This window comes from Metopolophium dirhodum, chromosome 3 (assembly GCF_019925205.1).
Source record: "Metopolophium dirhodum isolate CAU chromosome 3, ASM1992520v1, whole genome shotgun sequence".
Lineage (NCBI taxonomy): Eukaryota > Metazoa > Arthropoda > Insecta > Hemiptera > Aphididae > Metopolophium > Metopolophium dirhodum.
In genome coordinates, this window is record NC_083562.1 from 12,256,531 (window position 1) to 12,280,408 (window position 23,878).

Genomic DNA, 23,878 nt, shown 5'->3' on the forward strand with positions numbered 1-23,878 from the left:
ACTACTAGGAAATTTAGATTCTGAGCGGAGCGATGAATGTATGGTTTTTACAATGATGTGTGTTACTTTTTTTGTGTATATGTACACCACAGGGTCTCAAACTTATTTAATCCACCGGCCACTTTAATAGGAACTATAATTTTTTAAAGCCCCCCAACATTTTTTAAGCTTACCATTTGTTATCTATAGTGCATCTACAAACAGTACCTATAGTTTTTGTAATTATTGTTGCATTTAAATACGCCATACCCATATCATATATCTGAGTTCAAACTTCCATATTTAATGAGAATAATACAAATATACCTAATTTTATATTAATTACTAATATAGATATTGATACTTATTAATCAGAAAAAATTTACTAGTATATCATGGCATCAAGAACGAGACAAATGCAATTACCTGTAGGTATAGGGAATATAATATAATGTAGGTACTCGATGCTGGCTGGTTTTGTATTTTCTGGCGAAAAATTAGATAGCTCCAAGAGAATATTATAATGAATAAAATTAAAAGGACGCTACACGGACACACGGTCATTTGTTGTCTTCATCTTACAAGTGCATAACATAGTAAATTTACGCTCAGGAGAATGCGTTTAGCTCCGTTAGTTTAAAAATAAGAATGAATCGACCTATTATGAAACTTGATGGTAAGTATATTATCTGTGTTTGTATGTGGTTGTTCTACGATTGTTCAATTTTGTAGCAAGTTATGCGTTTATAATATAGCGTAAATTAAAAATGCTCATAACTCACTTAAAACTGAATGATCGTAAAAAACCTACATAGTTTCATTGTAGGTCGATTCACTCAATTTTTTAAACTAACATGATCTGTTGAGCATAAATTTACTAGCGCATTTGTAAGAAGGAGACAACAAATATCTGTGTATACCGTACTAGTGTCCAGGCGTCCTCTTAACAGAAGGTTATAATAATAATTAAAATATATAATGATATTATACATTTATTTATTTATTTATTCTTTGATACAATTAACGCCTTAATACCCAATAGGTAATAATATTTCAATATAAATTAGTCACCCCCTAAATGTTCCAGAAAATTGGCCAAGGGTATACTTGCCCCCTTCCTAAATACGTGCCTGGGGAAGCCATTAAGCCAAGACAAGTGACAATCACTGCGTCGCACGAAAAATATCTCCTGGTTCCTATATTTACAGTGATTGCCTACATACAGGCTACAATAACAAGAAACATCTACCTACCTAATCTATTTTTGGCCCTACACGGCTACACGTGTATATATTCATTATTCATACAACGAACGTGGCTGCCGGCTGCTATAATTACTATAATTACTACGTCTTAGTTAAAGCTTGTCTATTGTTTAAGTAGTAAGTGTTATAGTGTTAAGGTCAACTGTTTAGTATCTTACTGACTTCAGACTTACTCTCATGAGTCATGAGTCTCTAGTCATGATAATCAGGGACGGCCTGGGAGAAAAATTCAGGTCGGGAAAATATACTACCTAGGCCACATTTGACCTATCTAAACCTACGTCACAATTAGGTGGGTTGTTGTGAGGGGGCATTTATCATTTCTTATATTATCTATAACCTTTTAGTTTGCCTATATTATAATATGTAAGAGGATCATAAAAAAAAAAAACATTAATCAGTATCGACATTTTAGTGTGGCTCTACCTCCTATTAATTTCAAATGCCAGGATACGCCTATCTTTATTAATTCTTTTAAAAACATTTTAAAAAAAATTCAATTAACAATTTATCAAATGCAATACTATGCTTGAAGCTTTTATAACAGTTCATAATTTATATTCTTAAGTGGACACCATATACCCAAATTTGTCGTCAACGAAATTTAAAGGTAGGAATATTATCTGTGTTCGTATGTTGGGTTTTTTTACGATAATTCAATTTTTTAAGCGAGTTATGAATATTTTAAATTTGAGCTATTTTATATACCCAATATTATCTAGATAATCTAGAAAATTGAATCATCGTAAGAATCCAACATACGAACAAAAGATAATGTGCTTACCATTAAGTTTCATAAAACCTATATCGATTGACTCTAAATTTTAAAGTTTAAAATGTAGCTGCTGAGCATACATTTGCTGATAATTGTTACGCGCTTGTAAGACGGAGGCAACAAATGCGGGGGTAGTGACCAACTCTTAATACAAACCAAAAAGAATATACATTATTAAGCTTATACTAACCTGTATAAAGTTGTATCGGACTAAAAATGCGCGAAGTAGTCACAGAATTGATGTCTCTCGGATGAAGCAAACGCAATATTAATAATGCGGTTATGCGTCCCTATTTTAAACCAATCTTATCTTACCAATCTTAAATGAGCAATTGTAGTTATTATACTTATTAATTATTAGCAAAGCCTTACTTAGGAATTTTGGGGCCCGAGGCTTATTTTTTGATGGGGTCCCTTAACTTAAAATATAAATTCAACATTTTTTTTGTTGCTATTTTGTTTTTTTATATTCAATTTATAATTTAAGATTATAAATAAATTATACCGTCATTTTATTATTCATTGTTGACTGATATAAATAAATCGCGTACCTATAACTATATTACAGTAATATATAGGCCCTAATTGTGTCGGGGCACGGGGCTGCCCTAAGTAGGGCTCTGGTTATTAGTAATACATTTTTGTAATACGCGCGTTTGTATAAACTATAAATAAATACTAATTATTTCAAATAATAATTTAATACAGACGTCATGCCAATGGCAAGGCCCAATAGGCCAGGCAACCGGGAACTTCCCGATATTCCGGTGGGCTTGAATGCTTGATGACAATTGACAAATAAAATTTTATTTATCATGCTTACTATCTTGTACAAACGTATTGGTACAGTTGGTCTGTGGGTCAGTAGTTGATGTAGCAGGGGCGTATATAGGATTTTCTTGAGGAGGGGGATATCAAAATTTTTTAGTGTTGATGCAACCTTTTGTTAGTTACTCCATGTAAGGCTAACAATAAAAACAATAATGGGGGGACGAGGTGGCCGAGTGGTCTAACGCGACGGATTCAGCACAGCCGGTCCGAGTTCGATCCTCGACCACTGGGCGGCATTTTTCTCCGTGCAAGTCACGGTGTCCGGAGAACAAGTGCCACCATCCCCCCACCCCGGGGCACGGCAGAAACCTACGGGTGCCCCATTAGAAATTCTGCCAAAACACAACACACACGTGTACCAACCTACCCAATATAAAACCTACCAAACCTACCCAATATAAAACCTACAGTGCCCTCCCCACACCCAATGGCCTATGTTGCCGCGGGTTACCCAATAAAAAAAAAAAAAAAAAAAACAATAATATTGATTTTAATTTTACTCTGTTTTATTAATTTATAAAATAAACTCTAGTTTTCTGTTTTTTAAGCACAACTCATCAATTACTTCATCTGTTGTAATTTCGACCTCTCTGTGTCAAGAAAGCATAGCCAACCCATTAAGTCTAGTCTATAATCACAAAACACATACATTTTTTAATATTTATTTTAAAATTTACGAATTCCTTATCGTTTTCTGTCCGCTGTCGCAATTAGTTTCGTGTTCTACGTATATAACAGTATAATAGGTTAGGTACTAGCGGGTTTTACCCGACTTCTCTCGAATATAGTCCTATTTTAATTTTGTTGTTATTGTTGGGTAATATCACTCGCAGCCCACAGGATAACAAAATTATAAAATATAAATAGCAACAGTACTGCAGCTTAAACTTTATACCTAAACTAAAAAAAAAAGGTCAAGGGAGGGGATCTATCCCCCATATCCCCCCCCATAAATACGTCACTGTGATGTAGACTTGTTACTTATAGTCATAGTCACTCTCTGACTCTCAAATTTTAATGCTCATAAATTAAAGAATATGGTTGTAGTGTAGTTGTACACGGTAGTACGGTACTACGGTAGTACGGTACACCTAAATCTGTATATTATTATCATGTTATAGTGTTATTATACATTTATACATCATATTACATAGGTACTGCGCAGTAGACGTATTCGCGTTTTTTTCCTATTCGATTTCGCGCGCGTGCATCGCTGACGACACGGATTTCCCTTCGATGTTTGGACGGTTGGCTGCATTGTCGTATTGGTCGGCGGGGGCCGAGGACCGAACCTCCGTTCGCCCCCCTGTCCATCCAAATCGTTGCGCGCATTCACCGCGCACGCCGACAACAACACTGCGGCCTCGTCCTTCAGTGGGCCCGTCCGTAACATTCTGGGTCGTCGTTTCGACTGGAAATTTTTTTTTTAAACGCGTTTTTTTTTCCCCATTAACTTTTTTCCGGTCGTCAATCGTCGGCGCTGGACTTTTACACATTTCCGTCGTCCGTCGCGCTTCGCGTTCCCCGGACAGACAGGCGTGCGTGACCAGCCCCACGGCGGCAGCAAATCTCGTCTCGGGGGCCGGACAAATACACGGAAGGACCTGCAGCTGTACTACGTCGTCGTCACCGTCGCACCGTCACGTTCTAGGTGAGTTTCCCGACGACCGATTGTTATTATAACGATAGGTATATTGATAATCGCTCAAACGGACAACGGTGATCCGCGATAGGGGCTGCCGCCGTAAAATGTTCATGAGGAATGTCGAAGGCGTGCATTATCGACGGTGTCGTGATAGCGGCGTCCGACGGTCGAGCGCGCGCATCTCGATGCCGCCGCGGGCTCAATATGGCCACCACCTGCATTGCGCGCGATGGGTTCGCGCCATTTTAACAGCCCCGCTGTCGCTGCCTTCGTTAATCGGTTTTGGGAACCTCTCGACTTTCAAACGCATTTGATCTAAGGTTGGGGTCTGTAGCAAAACTCACTAGTCGACTCTGACCAAACGAACCGAGCTAATAACTCTCAAACAAACATAGATAAGATTTTTGAGACCCACTCGACTGTCGACTTTTTTAAGTCTACAAACCCGTATTTAGGCGTTTGCTTTCTGTGCTCTCGCCAATAGGACTAAATCTTAAGAAAAGTCTTATTTAATTGTTTTCTTTATTTACTATACCTATTGAAAATTATAAATATGAAAACTGTATTTTAAATATTTTCTTTTTAAAAATTGATTTCTACCTAAACTAATAATCATAAATAGTGATAAATCCCATTTTAAGACTTTAGGCTATGTCTAACTATTAATCAGATGTGTATTATCTAGATTTCATTCAATTTTTTTTGTATTTAAGTAGAAAGTATTATTAGTGTCCTATCTGCAAATAATTTAGCTTTCTGGTGTTTTACCTTCAAATATTTAGATTGTATTTTGTTGATACATTTTTTTGTGATTTTTCTTAGTTGTTTGTCAACTTTTAAAGGGATCTACTGACAACAAACTTAATTTTTCATTTATGGTACCTACTGTTTCTTGTGTAAAACTCAATTCAAATATAATTATAGACCTTGAATTATCTCTTAATATTGAATTTAAAAAAAATTAATTTTATATCAATTACCTACCTACCTAGTAAATATTATTTTATTTATTTTTATACGCCAACCCGCTTTTACTAAAGAGTGAAAAGATAGATAATATAATACCCGATATAATATAATATTAACAATAATATACAATATAACTAAGTAATAATTTAAGTATAACAGTGATACTACTAATACCTTATCATTCAAGTATGGAATATTAATCGCTATTTGTTTCTATTAAATCAAACAGATACAATTATTCAAAATTGTAATGAATTTTTATTTAACATTTTTCTATAATAATGGTTTGAAGTAACTAGTTATAAAACCCTGTAAAAACTCCAACAAAAAACCCAACAAACAAAAAATTAACAAACTTTAAACTGCATATTTATTTTTATTACTTTTTAGTAACATTAAAAAACAAAAATATGTAAGCTAAAACATTAAATATTATAATTTTACATTTCTTAATTATAATTAATTTTAAACTCATAACAATAAACAATACAAATTAAGTAATATTAATAAAACAACTTATAAGCATTTTTTAATGTTTACTGGTCAATCCTAATAAACAAATTAACTGTATAATATTATATATGTAGGCACATCAAAACTTTTTATATTTCTTTATAAGTTTCTTAAATTTAATATTTACCTATAACTTATAGGTAATAAGTTACCTATATTTAATTTGAAATAAGCGATAAGTTTTAGGTATATGTTTAAAGTTTTAATGTTTATGGAACTGCCCTAATAAAAAAGTGTCAGGAATCTACGTTTTTTGAACCCTGTATAAATAACAAGCAACTGATGATAAGTTAATGTACCTATTATATAATAAGGTACCTACTTGATGTAATGTACCTAATTACTTAATTAAATATTAATAACAAGTTCACATTTTTTAAAGTACTCAATTAATATTTTATTGTACTGTGTGTAATTAAAATTAAATTACACTAATAATATAGGACACATTTTGGCATCTGTTATTTTATTATTCCAAAGTCTCAAATAGTTTTGTTATCTAATCTTAATATTACTGACATTGTGTTAAAAATATGGTATGTCTAGTGTTGGTTATGATTATAGTAATTATATAAAGTTCTTTTATGAGTTCTAAATGTTCTTGTTTTTGAATAATACTGAATACATTGTCTAAAAAGTTAAATTAAAATGTCAAACTGATCAAATGTTAACTGATAATACATAATATTAGGTACCTAATTATTAAATTACATAAATTATACAAAACAAGATTATTGCTTAGAGTTGCACTTTATTTGTTATTGTTTAGTTTCTTAGGTACCTATAATTAATTTGAATATTATCTGAATTGTATCCAGAAATTTATTAACAATATTGCTCATTTTAAAATAGTTGACATATTTGTTATTAAGTACCTAGGTACCTACAATTAAACAAATTATTTTTATGAGTAGAAAATTGGAATGGGTTAGGTATATTATTTTATTTATTCTATAGTTGTTAATTTATTTTTTAGTGAGTATAGTAATTTAATGAATATCTACTTTTATTTATTGAGGGGTTTTTAGTGTAGGTACTTACTATTACAGTATTACCTATAAACGGGATTATATCCTTAGTAATTATATTCTTAGTAAAGGCCATAAAATTGTTAAAAATAGGTAGTTATATTAATATATTAATATTGGTTTACTTTTAACGTGTGTAGATTTCAGCTTATACCTATTTTAAAAAACTCATATAAATAGTATTCGTGTCTACTGGTTTCGGCAAACAGAATAATTTAAAATTTAAATAATAAGATGGTATATACAGTGTTGATCTGACTCCTGATTAACCCTCTTACAAAACTATTTTAAATTTGACATTGTATTTTATATTGACGATTTGTTCAATTTATTTAATATTGTAGTACTTACAGGCTCAGTGAGCTAGAATGCTTAAATAGGTACCACATTACTGTTGTTACTTTTTGGAATTTTCTTTACTATTATTTCTTTTTAAAATTCAATTGTATTGTTTAAATATTATATTTGAATATAAGAGATCAAACAAATTATAAATTTTAGTGCTTAATTATTTTTTTTTTCTAATCACCTACCTAATATTTGTTGAAAACTTAACTTCATACTATTATTTATACATTTATAATTAATAATCGATTATTTCAATATTAGATTAATTGATAAATGCATAGGTCTATTTATAATCTGAGTTTAATATTAAAGCTTAAGTCTAACATTGCCATTTTAAGATTTAAAGATAACTGCATATTAACAAATTACAAAACAGAAAGTAGCTCTTTAATAACTAAACAAAACAACAAATTAAACCTAGGTTTAAATATATTTCTTATATCTATATTTTCTTACTGGTATATATTATATATGTGTTAATTTATCTTGTTAGTAAAACTGTTTTATTATTATTTTTAGTATTCATAACAAGCCTCCTGAATGTTAATTCAATAGGGAAACACAGAAGCGATTGAGAAAAAATGAATTCCAATATACTTTACTATTAAACGCTGTTCGCTGCATGCAGCGACAACAACAGAATTGTAAAACGTAAGTACCTTAAACCTATTAATCTGTCTAGTACCCGGTCTAGTCTATTATTATCTATGTAAAATCAACTTTCAACATGGATGCCAAAAAAAATGTTCAATTCTTATGAACTAAACAGATAAAATTATTGATTTAGGTAGGTAATGTGTGTAGTATTTAAATATTTTACACATCAAAAAATATCAGTTGTTAATATAAAAAATATCAGGTATCATTTTAAAGAATATATGTACTTATATATGTGGACATTTATATTTGCAACCAGCTTTAAAGAGTTCTAAAAACACACTTGCGCAAATACGTTTTGTGGTATGGTTTTGGCATGCGTGTATGCTATCTGGCATTAATTTTGATTGCACTAAGTTTAAACATATACTTGGTATTAATGTTTTCATTAAATTAAGCATTGTCCTTATTAATATAGCATTAAAATTTGAACTCTGTATTTAAATTAAACTATTATGGTTACTATCTTATTTCTGATATTTTTCATTGTTGTACTAAATTTAGATCAATAATATTATTATTTTTTTTAAATATAACTCAAATTTAAAATGTATGAAGAGTTAATATTTACTAGGTAGTTACTATTTTATTACAAGTAAAAAAAAAATCATCCCAAATTATGACATTATGTCTTGTTCTTATGAATAAATTACCTATAAACATCAAGGTTGTATTTAGGTTTGTTCACCCTTCTAGAAAATCATAGAAGTTGCATACCCTATTTAGATTACATTTGTTAACATTATGTTTTTCTTTACTTTTTAAAGCAAATGCTCATTTTTAGTCCATCTATTGAAAATGTAACCAGCTAAAATACAGTTTGGACAACAATACATTTATAGGAATATAACTTAAGTTGTAGACCTACTAGACCTTACTTACTTAACTTTAAGCTAAATATTATTACAACAGAAACATAAAAAATTTCTTCTTACAATAGTGGATAAATACATTTGAGTTTAAGAAGTAATGATTTAGCCAAGAGTCACTAATGGATGGCTACTTTAATCATACCTTTCATGTTATATACTACTCTTATCATATAAAGTTATTGTGCTAATTTGTACAGATTGTTTATGTCAAATAAAAATGTTAAAAAAGAAGTACCCATCTTAGAGTAGCTAATGAGCAATTGTATATGTTTTGTCATGTTCATAGGTGTGAATGGGACTAGCATATGCTGCCCCTGTACCTGTTCTCTGGCTGACATGGCTGCCAATTATTTATTTATGGGCCTCTCTATAGTTATATTTTCACTAACTAATGATAACATTTTGTTAGTGCATTGTTATGCTTAGGCTCGTGCTTAGGTAATTGAATCAATTATGAGTAAATATGTAACAAAAATCAAGTAGTATTTATTTTTAGGATCTGTTCATCGTATTCAATGAAACTTTTTTCATACAAATAACCAATATAATTTTAGTTTTGATGGCTAAAATAAAATAAGTGGGAATATAGACCTGGTTTTGATAAAGAAATTGGCCAGATTAATCTCCTACTGTTCCTGAAACCGGAGTTTGCCCATACTATAGTCATATTATTAGTTCAGAAATGTGCACTCCTGTTAGAATTATCCTTTTGCCCAACTGGGTAAATATTTATGACAAATATTTATAGGGTGTTTCATTTTTACTACTACATACATTTTTTATTTAGGTGGTTTTAAAAATAAAATCAGTGGCGTAACTAGAATATTTTCAAGAAGGTAGGGGTAGAACTACAAATCTATTATTATCGTAGTATATATAAAAAAAAATATTTATAATAGTGCAAAACCCAATGACATTGAATCCAAAATCTGAGAAATCCCACCAATCGTTGTTATACAATTACTGTTTTAAAAATTTGTTTGAAAAAATTGTTTTTATTATTTTTTAATTAATTTGATTTGGATGCGCCACTGAAAAATATCATATGTAACACAGAATTAAATAACTGGTCAGATCTTGTTTATTATAAAAAAAAAAGTTGTGTGGATCACAGGACCCCCGGCAGAAGCTTCTTCTAAAGAGAAATAACATTTTTTTTCTACTATATAATCTACAATCTACTATAAAATATCATAACATTTTCACTTAGGGGAGAGTGGGTCAGATTTGAATGAAAATAAAATATTTTTTTTTAAGTTAATTTGAACTGTAGTTCTGTTAGATTCTCATATTATTTTAACATCATACTGTACTTATTTAAACCGTATATTATCAAATCATAATTATTACATAACAAAATCTACTAAAAATAAAATATAAAATAACAGTATTTCTGGTAAAAGTATAGGTACTGGTAAAGTTACTTATCTTCCTGCTTGTAAATAATGAAAATAACAAATTAAATTAATAAGTCTTTAAATCAGTCCATAATGAGTCTTTTAAATGTAACAATGTAACCCCCCCACTATGGGATATACTATTGTACCCCACAGTGCAGGTTTTAATATATTTATCAATAACTGTACAATATACATAAACATTACATTCAATAGTATTTCATTTGAAAGAATACAATATTTTATATTTAGTATGTATTGGATACTTACTGAATGTAATCTTTATTTTTTTTTTAAATCTCTAAATAAATGGTTAGTAAAATAATAAATAAAAGTTCAAATACAGATTTTTATTTTTTGTTTTAAATATTGATACAGATAGCTGATAAACATATTACTTATTGGGTACAGTATGACAAACCGTCTGTATTTTACTTGAACCTAATTGTTCACTAAAACGAGTACGAAAGAACCATTTTAAATGAACAAAATAGGAAATATAATAACTAATAATATATTTGTGACAGTACTTTTAATCAAATGAGTTGAAATTACAAAACACAGAAACTAAAGAATAAAGATGCAAAATAAATAACAAATTATTCTTATCAACAATTGTTTGTCAAAATATTGAAGGAGTTTATTAAACCATTTTTATTTCACGTCTTTGGTATTCCCTAGTTAGCTCTGTGTCTCTATTTTTTTTTCGTTGACCCCCAGCGCCCAGGTGGCCCATAAGAAGCGTACCTTTAAAAATTTCAAGCTATAGATACCTAAATCTATGTTTACTTATTGAGATCATTTAAATAAAAATATCTAAATCAACAATAAATAAAAAGTAGGTCAGCGCATTTCGGTGGTGGAAGTTTGTCCATCGTCCCTTCGGGCCTCAGACAGGATAGTATAATTTTACTGTATTCGATAAAAAACGATTCTGAGCGGACGAGGAAATCATTTTTATTTAATTTTATTCGTTTCTATGGTGATAAACAAAGCGTTTTAAGAACAGCTTAAGAATGGTTTATATAAATAGGTAATTTATATAACTATAATTATAATTTATAGTTAGGAAATATCATAAAAATAAAAAAAAATATAAAATAAAAGTAAAGGCTCATAAGTTGCTCAAATGTTTTGAAAATTTTACCATGTCTAGGTATAGATAATATAAATAAACAACCCAAATTTCAAGTTTTTACGAATGTTTTTAACCGAATTACAACAAAAAAAACTCCCAAATTTAAAATGTCTATAAATAGCTCAAAAATGGCAAACATTTTCCAAACTTTAAACCGTAAGGAACAAAATCCAAAATACAACAAAAAATATCTCTTGTCATTTTTTATTTGAAGCAATATTTCTGGTAGAAAACGTCGTCTGCATTTATTTAATATTATAAAATCGTGAAATCTTACGTTTTTTCTCCTTTAACCGCTTTTATTTCGAGTAGCGTTTTGAAAATCGAAAAATGACCTCTTTAAAGTATCAGCTCAAAAACATCACCTTTCAGAAAAGATGCTATACTTGATACTTTTGAGCAAGTTTAGAGGGAGAAAAAGTGTTTACAGAATAAAAAAGAAATAAACTTCATTGTTATATTTTAATTTTTATGAAATAAATTGTTATTGATTTAAAATTTAGTATTAGATATAAGTAAATAGAATCTAACTGTATATGATAAAATTTATTTTATTGACATTTCCTAGAAGATTTCCACATAACAGAATTAAAGAATTGTTAAATATTAATATAAATGTTCAGCAATACTATTTGTTTAAGAATAGTAACTATTTTATTTTTTTAACTACTATTCTTGTACCTATATTTTATTACTTAACTTATTATTATTATAAATTATGTAAGATACATAACACATTCATTACTGATTTTGTTTTTTTTTCAGCCAAAGAAAACCAAAAATGCTCCACTAAGCATCTATCCCCTCTTAAAGAAGATGGGATATTCAACTACATACTCATCAGCTCAATAAATAACCTTTTTGGCTGTTTTGTACTTTTTTTTTATTTAGTTAACTTGCAACTTAAATTTTTTAATTCATACTCAATACATTTTAAATTAAAATCATTTTATTTGAAATCTGAAATTACAAGGTAAATTAATTTAAATATAATTTTTGATAAATTGTCATTAGTTTTTTAATAATACATGATTTTGTTTTTTCAGTCATAAAAACATCAAAAGTATGTCCCACAGTCATTTTTTAACCAAAGAAAACTTTCCCAGCTTTTGTAAGAAGTTGTCCGAACTGGAGTGGACAATGGATTCAACATGTACGGAAAAACCTGAATCTTCATCTCCTGCCTATTCTTTTTTGCCAACGGCCCGAAATGTACCCAAAAGTGATTATCATCCTAAAGAATCTTACCAACGTTTTTTAATTGATTCTAATGAAGACAACACTTTAATTGAAAAATATCTGAAACAAGAATGTGACACTTATAAGTTGTTTGGCGGTCCACCAATTAATCCGTTATTTACTGATGAAGGACGTGGTTCTAGTATTGAAGATTCTCCAAAATCATTTTCATATTTTTCAAAAACGAATTGCTCTTACATGGATAAAAGTATTTGGGCACAAGATTCTGGTAACGATAGCTGGCCTGATGCTTTTTTGCCATTGGATATTAAAGAAGAAACCACATGGAAAGAATTGAATACTGAAATAAAAAAGGAGCCAATGTCATGGGCAGTTATACAGCGTCCAGCCAAAGAAGATAAATTCAAACCCATTAATCAATTGGTTGATGCTGGTGCAGCAATTTTTCCAGATGGCTCACAATTTGAAATTGATCTATCATATGAAGCATTTGACGCTGTTGAAGTTGAAGGGAAATTATACATTGGTAAAGATGAATTTAGGCGTACAGATGATGGATTGTTGTATAAAGTCTGTAATCAAGATAAAGGTAAACTATTGTTTTATTCTTAGTAAGTAGTAAATACAAATATTCTTTATTATAAAATATTTTTTTGAATTTAGGTACTCAAACGGACAGTTGGGATGATGATGAAAATGTTTTAGTAACACGTACTGCTAGACGACATTACCATTTTCCGATATTCCAGAATTGGCACACATCTCAATCAGGCGATAACCAAGATCTGCTTAGTGATTTTTTTAATCCACAGCGTGCACGTGAAGTCAGAGGTGACATGGATGATAGACCTCAAATGGTAGATATGCTTCGCAACATTATGGGTATGCAACATATATGGGATAAGCCAACTATGTGCAATGAAATTGATGCTTATCCAGAACAAAACTTGTACATACCAACAACATGCAACGAATTGGCTGCTACCTACACAATGTAAGGTTTAATAATTATATTCCAAATGTCCAAATTATCTAAAAAATATTGGTTTTATTATTAGATTGCAGTCAGATAGTGGTTCAGAAAGTTCAGATGATATAGACAATAACTGTGGTACACTATTCCGTAATTCGCGAACTTAAAAAAGGCATAATTAATTTTGGAACTTGCAAGATTAAATCAACACTGTAATATTTTGTTTTGCCGTGCACCGTTTGTGTTTTTTGTCAAGACATGTTAGACTCATTAAGGTTAGGTTATACATATTTTTTCTTTGGGACAAAAAACTATAATATTTTACATTTGTATGATCTATAACATATAGTTTTGGTCGATAAGTTATTTGTTTAAAATTGTATTTAAAAACAAAATAAAAAAAAGAACAAAACGTCAAAAACCCTTAAAAAAAAAAAAATATTTATATATTAAAAATAAACATACAATAATATATATTTATATCTTATGGATAGACCTAAGGCTCTAAAATATTACCATATGGGTTATTTTCTTAGGTTAAAGAAATTATCCCATTTAAATAATTTGCTTTGATTAATGATGTATTTCTTTTTAATGTGTTCAAAACTGTCAAGACATTTTAAGAATTTATCATTTTACTAGCCCAATGGTAGCAATATTTTGTAATTAATCAATTTTATTTTGAAGTAAAACGATAATAAAAAATATTAAAATGGAGAACTACCCGAAAGTTGAATCTAACAAGATATCAAGAGTTAGGTTAGGTGTCTATGAGCAAAGTACATACTCTATTCAAAAGTGAGGAACTGGACAAATTTCTCTGGATTTTTTTTATGTGAGAATATTTTGATGAATTCAAGTATTTTAAAATTACTTGACCTTTAAAGTTTTATATCTTTGGTCTAAAGGATACCTAAAATTTTAAATTTATAAATATTGTGGGTCACATTAAACTTTAAAAAAATTTATTTATTCTTGGAATTCATAACTAATCACCATTCATATAAAAATAATTTTTATTTTGAATCTGTAAATCCTAGTCATAAGTTTGTCCAGTTCAGTTAGAAGATATCAAAAAGACGGGTCCTAATTTTTTTTAAATATGGCACCCGAAAATTATTTGACATTCGTATATATATATACACACACACTTATATATACATATGTATATATATGTATTTTTTTTAGTTTAAAGGGAAGTAAAAGTTATTTTTTCTAATAAAACAGTCCGAAAACCGTTTTCGGCCCTGATTTTTAATAAAAAAGCGCCTAGAGTTTTATGTTAACACTAACCATTTTTTTTAAATTATTATTTTTGTTTATTACACACAGTTAACCAAAGTGCCTTTTAGAAACATGTATAAAATTTGAATTTTTCATTTTGTGGAGGGGGTTAATGACTGAATCAATCGCTCTTTTGTTTATCGGTTATTATAAAACTGAATTAAAGCCGATAAATACACGAATAAAATATTTATCAAAAGATGCGCACCCCTTTTTAATTATTATTTATGTATGTGTTAAAATTCATATACACTAAGACCCACATAATATACATAAATACATTTTTTTATTGCTTTTATATGTGTGTATATGTATATATACACATATATATATGTATAATTTTTTTTTACAAGGCCGAAGGAATATTGTTTTTGTGCATTTGTTTTGTTAAAGTTGTTATTTATTTAAAAATGTTTGTAATACATTTCGCAAGGGATGGAGCACAAAATTATAAGAAAATTTGCTTATGTTATTTTATATTCTACCTTGATTGTCTTGACAGTTTAGAACAAATACTATGTTAATCAAGTTTGAAAGAATCTATATAATATTTAAAAAAAGTACTTAAGAGGTCGTAAGATCTTTTTAGGTAATTAGTATTTACTAACTTATATATATATATATATAAATATAATATATATTATTATATATACACACAAAATGTAGGTTCATATTTTAGTATGTGAATTTACAGTTTTTATTTCAAAAAGAATTAAGTGAAATTTTGTTAGGGCATTAAAAAGAAATAGCATAGTTTTTTTTTTAAATTTTACTTTTAAACTGCAAGTATCTATTGAATTATTTCACTTGAATGGCACAGTTCAAGTATTCAACAGTTAGGAGCTACATAAATTATAATTTAAAAACTAACATTTATACTTTTTTTTTTCAAATAATGATGTACTCCCCTCCCACCAGTATCTCAAAAGCCTGGGTTCTTTTAGGCAGTTCAGGTGAAAACACCGTTATTATGTTAATATATTATTAACGTCTTATACTGCATTGTAAAATGTAATTAAAAGATTTAACTTTGCTGTCCAAATTGAAAATAATAACATTTTCATTATTTATATTCTTATTTTAATTTGTAAAAAATTTGAATTTTATAAATAAATGGTATTTGATTCATATGAGGAATACTATTCTATGCAATTTTCAGTTCAACATTTTTTTACTCATCAGTGAATATAACTATTTTAACATTGTTCCAAAGTTGGATGTAACATTTTATATCAATACGAAATTTAAAAATGCATTATATCCAACAAAAAAATAAATAGTTATTCAGGTGTTTCAATAAACAATATTAAAATATGTACTCATAATTTAAAAATCCATAGGTTTGACATTTTTATTTAATATCTAAAATTTATGTTTTATATAATTATAACAATATTTAATTTTTAGAAGGTTAAAAAAATGTAGAGAAAAAAATATATCCTTTTATTTGAATATTTTGCGTTAATTTTTTTTTAATTTAAGTTTTTTTTTTTTTAAAAAAAACAATTATTGTAATTACTAATAAGTATACAATCGATATTATTCTAGTAGATAAAATCTTAAATTCATTTATTAAAATAATTTGTTTTTATTTTTAGTTGTTGTTTAATAATAAATGTTATCATATTGTAGAATATTTATCACTTGACAAATCTTGTCAAAAAAAGCTTTCATACCAGTTCTTATGATAAAAATATAAAATACATTTTTATTCCAATAAAATAATTTTTAAATATCTAGAATACTGCAAAGAAAAATAACTTTCCAAAAAATGTAATCTTGTTTGGTCCCTCTACAATTTACTACCTTTTACAATTACCATAACTAAACTATAACTTAAAAATATTTTCTATAAAGAATAAAACAAATATTATAGTTTTAATTGACATCATATTTTATTATAACTGAAATATTATACTATGATAATGAATATTATATAATCGTTATAATATAAATTTGATATATTATCCTCTATAAATTATCTAGTCCAAAACATAAAATTATAATTGTATGTTTTAATTTAATTTCATAAAAAAAAAAAAATAATTGTAACTAATTTAATATAATCTCCCCAATTTTAATATTATGATATCATGATGTACAGTTAAATTACAAAACTTGAAAGAGGTTTTAATATTTAAATCAAACAATTTATTTTTAATTTTAGAATATAAAATTGTATTGTATCTAACAACCTAATTCTTGAATAAAGTATAGTTTATATACATAATATATTCATACATAATCAAGTGTAATCGTTCCTTGTGCACTTGAATTGATTTGTAATCTACTATGTCTTTGCCTGTTTATTTGATTTTCATCCAGGATTTTTTTCATGATAAAGTAATATTTCCTTTTCATTATATAAAATTTGCTACCAATTTAAAGTAAGAATATTATATTATATTATAAAAATCATATTTTTGGTGAATTAGATACATTTTTGTTTTCAAGTGTGTATTTGATAGGCATAAATATGGTTTTTTTTTTTTTATCGATCATGGAATATTAATATTTAAAAAAAAATTGATTATTACAATTTTGATTTTTAGATAATATGAGTAAATAATGATATAATTGGTTTTTAGTAATCTAAGAAATTTTAATTTTACACTCGATATTTAATATTTATTTTTAATTGTTCAAAGAAAATATTATTAATATAACTATTGCATGTATAAAACATTTAATATAATATATTGTACTCTATATTATGTATAATGTTAGTTGGTTGGACAATGGATATGAGACAAATGAAAATGTTCGTCAAAATATTTATGCGGTGTAAACAGAAAATTGATTTAATAAAGTAACTATGAACGGAGTATTATTATTTATGTTAATATTACATCAGTAGACCCTCTAACCCCTGAGTTCAGTTTGTGAGCCAACAAGGTTTTATGGATAAAAAGTGGATATGATTAATATCATTATGATATGTACAACATGTTATTTCTTCAATGGGGGTCTATTATTTTGTTGTTCAAGCGAGCACTTCAAATGTAATAAAGTGTAAACGGATCTGCTTGAAATCTTTCTTTTGTGTCTTGATACCTATAAAATTAAAGATTTGTATACATCTCAGGTGGGTAAGTAGGTAACATAATATGCTAAGTTAATGAAAGCAGTAGACTGTAACACCTCTACCTCGTTATTTTGAATAAAACGGCTGGTAATATTTATTCTTAAGACAGCGCTTACACCCTCATGCGTTCCCTTTATCTTACAAACGCATAACAGCAAATTGTACGCTCAGCAGATCACATTTAGCTCTGTTAGTTTAAAAATTAGAGTGAATTGACTTATAAAATTAAAGGTAAGGTTATTATCTAGCGAATCTCGGGTTAGGTACAAATTTTAATTTTAAAGCAAGTTATGAGTATTTAAAATGCTCAAACAATTTACAATTTTAAAATACTTATAACTTGCTTTAAAATTAAAATTTGTAGACGACATATGCACATTCACACATTGGGGGGGGGGGGGGCAATCCGGGGCCCATGCCCCGAGCGCTAATCATACAGGGGCGCAAATTTTAAATTTTACTCATAAAGCATATAGCATATTAATCAATAATCATAGGTGCAACTAGACATTTGAACAAGGGGGTGCTTATCTCTAGGTACTTTGTGACTCAATGGGACCTAACAGCATTATTTGCATATATTTTAACAAGTAAACAACCACTAAAACAAAACAAAAACCGTAATTCCGGGCCCACACAGGACAATCTAAATTATATTTAAAAAAACAGAAACAACAAAAATCATACTTGGTGTTACTACAATGTTATATAATAATAATTGTAATTCGATAAATGATCAACTTTTCATTTCAAATTTTTAAACGATTTTTTATGGGGTCGTAAGACCCAAGCACCCCCTTAGTTGCGCCCATGGCGTTAATATTATGTTGTGCCCCGTGTTACATAATTTGTAGATCTGGTACTGCACATTCTACTCCTTATCCTTCGGAGAATACGAAGCTCGTCCAACAATAGTCTATATTTATATTATAATTATTATATTATTATCACTATAGGTAAGTTCGGTTAGTTTTATTTTTTTCGATACAGAATAGGCTAAGAATCCATTGGCTATTGCGATATCCATGTGGATGTAGAAGAAGTGTTGGTCGTTGGATGAAATGGCTCTAAATAATATAAAAATGAAATATAAGAGAATTTAAAAATTTAAAACTGTTCGACAAGTACCAAATGCCATGTGAAAAACCATGACAATTTAAGTAAAATTATAGCCTATATAAGTGCACAATTGCATAAATGTAATATAACGAATAACGTTTCCCGGGGGCTAGGGAGACTGCTGGACTGTTCTTTGATGTGTCGATTTCAGATTCTGAGCGGAGCGATGAATGTATTGATTTTACAAAGTGTTTTTTTTTTAAATTTTTTAATTTTTGTGTGTCATCACGGTTTGGGGCAGTAAAACTGCTTCAATTTTCTTCAACAGTATCTTGTTCGATTGGGAAAGTGAATCAAGTTGGTGCATTCGGGAAGTCAAATTTTAAAATTCTCAATAGTTTTCAAAAGCGCCGGGAAAAACAACATGACAATTAAGGAAAAACGGGAATTTTTACGCAAAATCGGTTATTGACAAAATCGATTTGGGTTTTTGGTGTAACATTAAAATAAATGAACGTATACCTAATCATGAAATTTTCAATGGTTGTTTATATTTGCACTTTTTATACACGATAAAATTTTAATAATATTTTGTATTGTTTAGGAACATTTTCAGTTTCCAATTTTATTATTCTTTTTTTCTATGGATGTCAATAAAACTATTTGTTTGGTAAAAAAGCTTGAAAATTTAATACAAGGCTCCTACTATATTGTTACAATGATATTTGAAAATTATTTAAAATCATAAGTCATAGTTTTTTTTTTTTAATAAGCATTTAAAGTTCAAATTTTGACAAAACACGGAAAAATCATGAAAATTAGCAAATTATTTTAAGTTGAAAATTCATAAAAAATTTTCTTTTCAAATCTAAGGTTTGAAAAAAACCTTGTAATACTAGATTATTCATAAGTTTATCTACCTATATCAAAAAGAAAAATGTTATTTGTTGAGTAAAAAAGCGTGAAAATGTAATGCAAGGCTCCTGATATATTGTTACAATAGCAGTTGAAAAATATTTAAAATACATAGGCACAATTTTTTTTATAAGCATTTAAAGTTCGAATTTTGACAAATTTTAATAATTATTTTGTAGTTAAAAATGTATAAAATGTTCAACTTTTATAGCTAAGGATTGAACATTTAAAACAAGGTTCCACGTAAATAGGTAAATATATAAATTACTTTATTCACAATAATGGTTGTACTGAGAGAGGTTTATGATAAAAAACCTATCTTTTTTTAGTTGGATGGCGGTGGGGTAGGGATAAATGTTTCAATCACTCGCCATAAACCTGATCAAATCACGCCACTGACGTAGATTTCAAATGTTACGTGGGCGTAATATCCTACGTTAAATACAATTATAGTGTTAAGTTCACGTATAGGTATGTCTTGTATGAATTGTTGCTGTTCGATTTGGAAAAAATAAATGAATGATTATATAATATACCCACCTTCTTATATTTTTGCTATCAGTGGCGGATTTAGGTTTTTATTTCAGTGATTTCTATATTATGCTATACAGTAACGCTCCTTAGGTACTTATTATGAACGACTGTGGGGTAAAAACAATTTTTACCTATTCTGTGGTACTGTGGTAATACAATCTACAAATTAATACGTTTACTTATACGTGATAGCTAATAGGTATAGGTAATTGATATCTAAGCAATTTATCATAAAAAAAGTTCAATATGCAGGGTGGATTTACAGGGGGGGGGTCCAGGCCCCTCCCTAAACATTGATATATACATATATAATTGATTAATTTTATAAAAATAAAAATAAGCCAGTGGGTGCTTCAGATCCCAAACATCACTCCCCTCTAAATCCGCCACTTTTTGCTCCTAGGAATGGAAGTGTGAAACGTACGTACTACATACCTATATTGTATAAATATATATTATACAACATAGATATCTATACTAAATGCTAGTACAGACTTACACTGTACAGTAATTACTAATTAGTAGTAAATTAATAACTAATGGGGAATGGCTAATAAATAATAATTATTTAATATTTACTATTTAGTCAATAATAATTATCATAAGCAAATAATCGTATTTTATGCTTTGTTCTCGTGTAGTGTCCAAAGAATCGTCGCATATAGGTACCAACTTTTAAATCCTAAATCATGCGTCTCACGTCTTTAGTGCCGCGATCTCTTGTTCCATCGATTGTAAGTAAAACGTGTCTCTTTAAAGACCCGTATAAAACATACGATTATGTTAATTTAATATAAGAAAAAAAAACCTAATATATCCTGTTTCCTTTTCACGATTCCTGAGTAGGAGTGCTACCGTGGTAATTATACCGGATGCAATAAAATGAGCTTATTATTCCCGTATAACAATAGATCTCTAATTTTCTTATAGGTTGTCCGGGTTTCCTAATCGATTTGCCACGATTTAGCCACCTGCAGCACGGGTCGTTGATCTAAATGATGACAACATAATATATTATATTATATTCAAACTATATCCATCGTTTAACGTGTATAGTTATCAGGAAACAGAAAGGAAACGAATTAATGAATAGCACTTTAAATTAGTGTAACGTACGTGGCCGGTGATAGAGGGGTGCATTGTGGGGGGAGGGTGACACCAACCCCTTAAAATCGGTAACTAGATTGTCAAGTTGGCAATTTAAAGATTTTATTCCAAGTCAGCAACCATAATAATTTCTACGTTTTTTTTAAAATTGTTTTATTATTATTGCTGTATAGGTATGGTATATGATTCTCGTAGTATTACTAAATCTATTATCATTAGTTATAAATATTATAATATTATAATATGTATTAATATATTATGTACTATCATAATTGTGTAAACGAAGTAAAACATAACAAGGAACATAACAAGGAATATAAATCAGCATTCGGCGTATAGAGAATTTTATTACACAATGCTTTGGCCAAGTTCGGTCGGCATGCGCCATTCTCCCGTGATTGAGCATTTTGCATTTTATGTTTATATATTTGGCATTTTCTATACAATATAAAATTTTCAAAATATTTTGTCTCACGTTGAGCTATTTATAGGCATATGCAATTTTCGCTCGGTTAAAAAACTTGAAAATGAAATAATAGTATTGTACTATAGAGAACAATCAACCATAAAATTGTTGCTAAAAAACGAAAATCCTATTAGATACTGATACCAGTTTTAGGGGAAATCTTCGATCAAAACAGTTATTTATATATGTTAATACATCCAAGAAACGCATCTATTATACATTAATTGTAATTTATATTTACATTAATAACTATTAACCTAAGAATAACGATGATCTTGGTTTTTAGAACAAAGCTCACCGAATTAAAATATACCGCCAAATGTCAATCAAAGTATTATAGGCGGTTTGTATACTTTGTATTCAACACTTCAACAGAATGCGTTGTTATACGGCGTAACGCATAGGCAATATAGGTACATCGCTGTAGGGTTTTCATGAATTAATGCTGCATTTATAGTTTTGTGTTATAATATGTACTATTATAATCAGTAGAAATATGGTTTATACATTTTTTTACAAATATATTTAAAAAAAAAAAAAACAATTTAGAATATAAGATCAAATACTTATGAATACAATTAAAATGATTACTTGTATGATTTCGAATCATGATTTACTTTCTTAATTCTGGAATTATTTTTGATGTAGGTAAACACTGGTACTAATCTTATCGATGTTTGATTTAGTTGTCTTTCAAGCATTCGTAGTTTCTGTCTCTAGTTTTTGTGTTTACATGAAAATTATTTCTCGAATTAAGGGGATTCGATACCATGATTTTCTGTTTTTGTCTAACACACGCGCGACATAGTATTTTAGACGTGTTTTTTACCAAACATTCCAATTGATCTATTGAAGCGATAAGAAATCTGAAAATAGATTTGAATTTGTCGTCAAGTCTACTTGAAATCAATTTTTCCACATGTTTGATATTATCCCCCAAATTCCTAATAATGTCATATTAAAAATAAGTATTTAAAAATTGTCGTATTTTAATTTTTGGAGAAGTTAAAATCAAAAATTCAAAAATGTGGTAAAGTCGATTTCAAGTAGACTTGACAACAAATTCAAACCTGTTTTTAGAATTCTTATCGCTTCATTAGATAAATTGGTATGTATGGCAGGAACCAGTCTAAACCCCTATGCCACATGTGTGTTAGACAAAAATAGAAAATCACTGTATCAAATCCCCTTAAGAAGTGAAAAAATATCAACTGAAGCAAAACGGATTGCGATTGAATTATAGATTAATTTTAACCCGTGTGAAGACGGGTATCACAGCTACCTAGTTTATTATAATTTATAACAAATAGTCACTACTCACTTGTAATAACCATAAGAGCTGCTAATATATTAAATTAAAATAAAATAAAAGGTTGGCAAGGGGTGTCGCTCTACTGTACACTCTAGGTTACAAGTGGGTCACTGTAATGTCCGTAAACAGCTCAATACAAGTAACAATGTTTTCAAAATGTTAATATAAACATTCAGTCAACATTTCATGCATCTACGCCGTATTCTACGGTTATTTGTTTTAGAGTTACACAAAAACCAAAATCAATTTTGTCAAAAACCGATTTTGCGTAAAAATTCTCGTTTTTCCTAAATTTTTTTTTAGTTTTTCCCGGCGCTTTTCAAAACTACTGGAACATTTTTACTTTTGACATTAAAATTTAAAATTAAGGAGAAACTGTATTTTTTATACAAAACCAGCATTTGATATTTTGACAATATCAATGTTGTTTTGGGTGTTACTCTTAGAGCTTAAGCTTAAACATTTTATTCAATATATCTATCGGTTATAATATGGAAGTGTCAAGTGACATTGTTACAACTAACAA

The 23,878-nt window shown here is 28.7% G+C and overlaps 1 protein-coding gene across 1 annotated transcript; it reads left to right on the forward strand.

Annotated features, from left to right (window-relative positions):
* Positions 1 to 4,186: 4,186 nt before the first annotated feature.
* LOC132940770 (uncharacterized) lies at positions 4,187 to 17,699 on the forward strand. The gene is made up of 6 exons (XM_061008509.1): positions 4,187 to 4,501; positions 7,873 to 8,004; positions 12,183 to 12,390; positions 12,464 to 13,206; positions 13,281 to 13,611; positions 13,676 to 17,699. The coding sequence occupies exons 4-6, from the start codon at positions 12,483 to 12,485 to the stop codon at positions 13,755 to 13,757; spliced, it is 1,137 nt and encodes a 378-aa protein (XP_060864492.1). The 5' UTR covers positions 4,187 to 4,501; positions 7,873 to 8,004; positions 12,183 to 12,390; positions 12,464 to 12,482; the 3' UTR covers positions 13,758 to 17,699.
* The last annotated feature ends 6,179 nt before the right edge of the window (positions 17,700 to 23,878 follow it).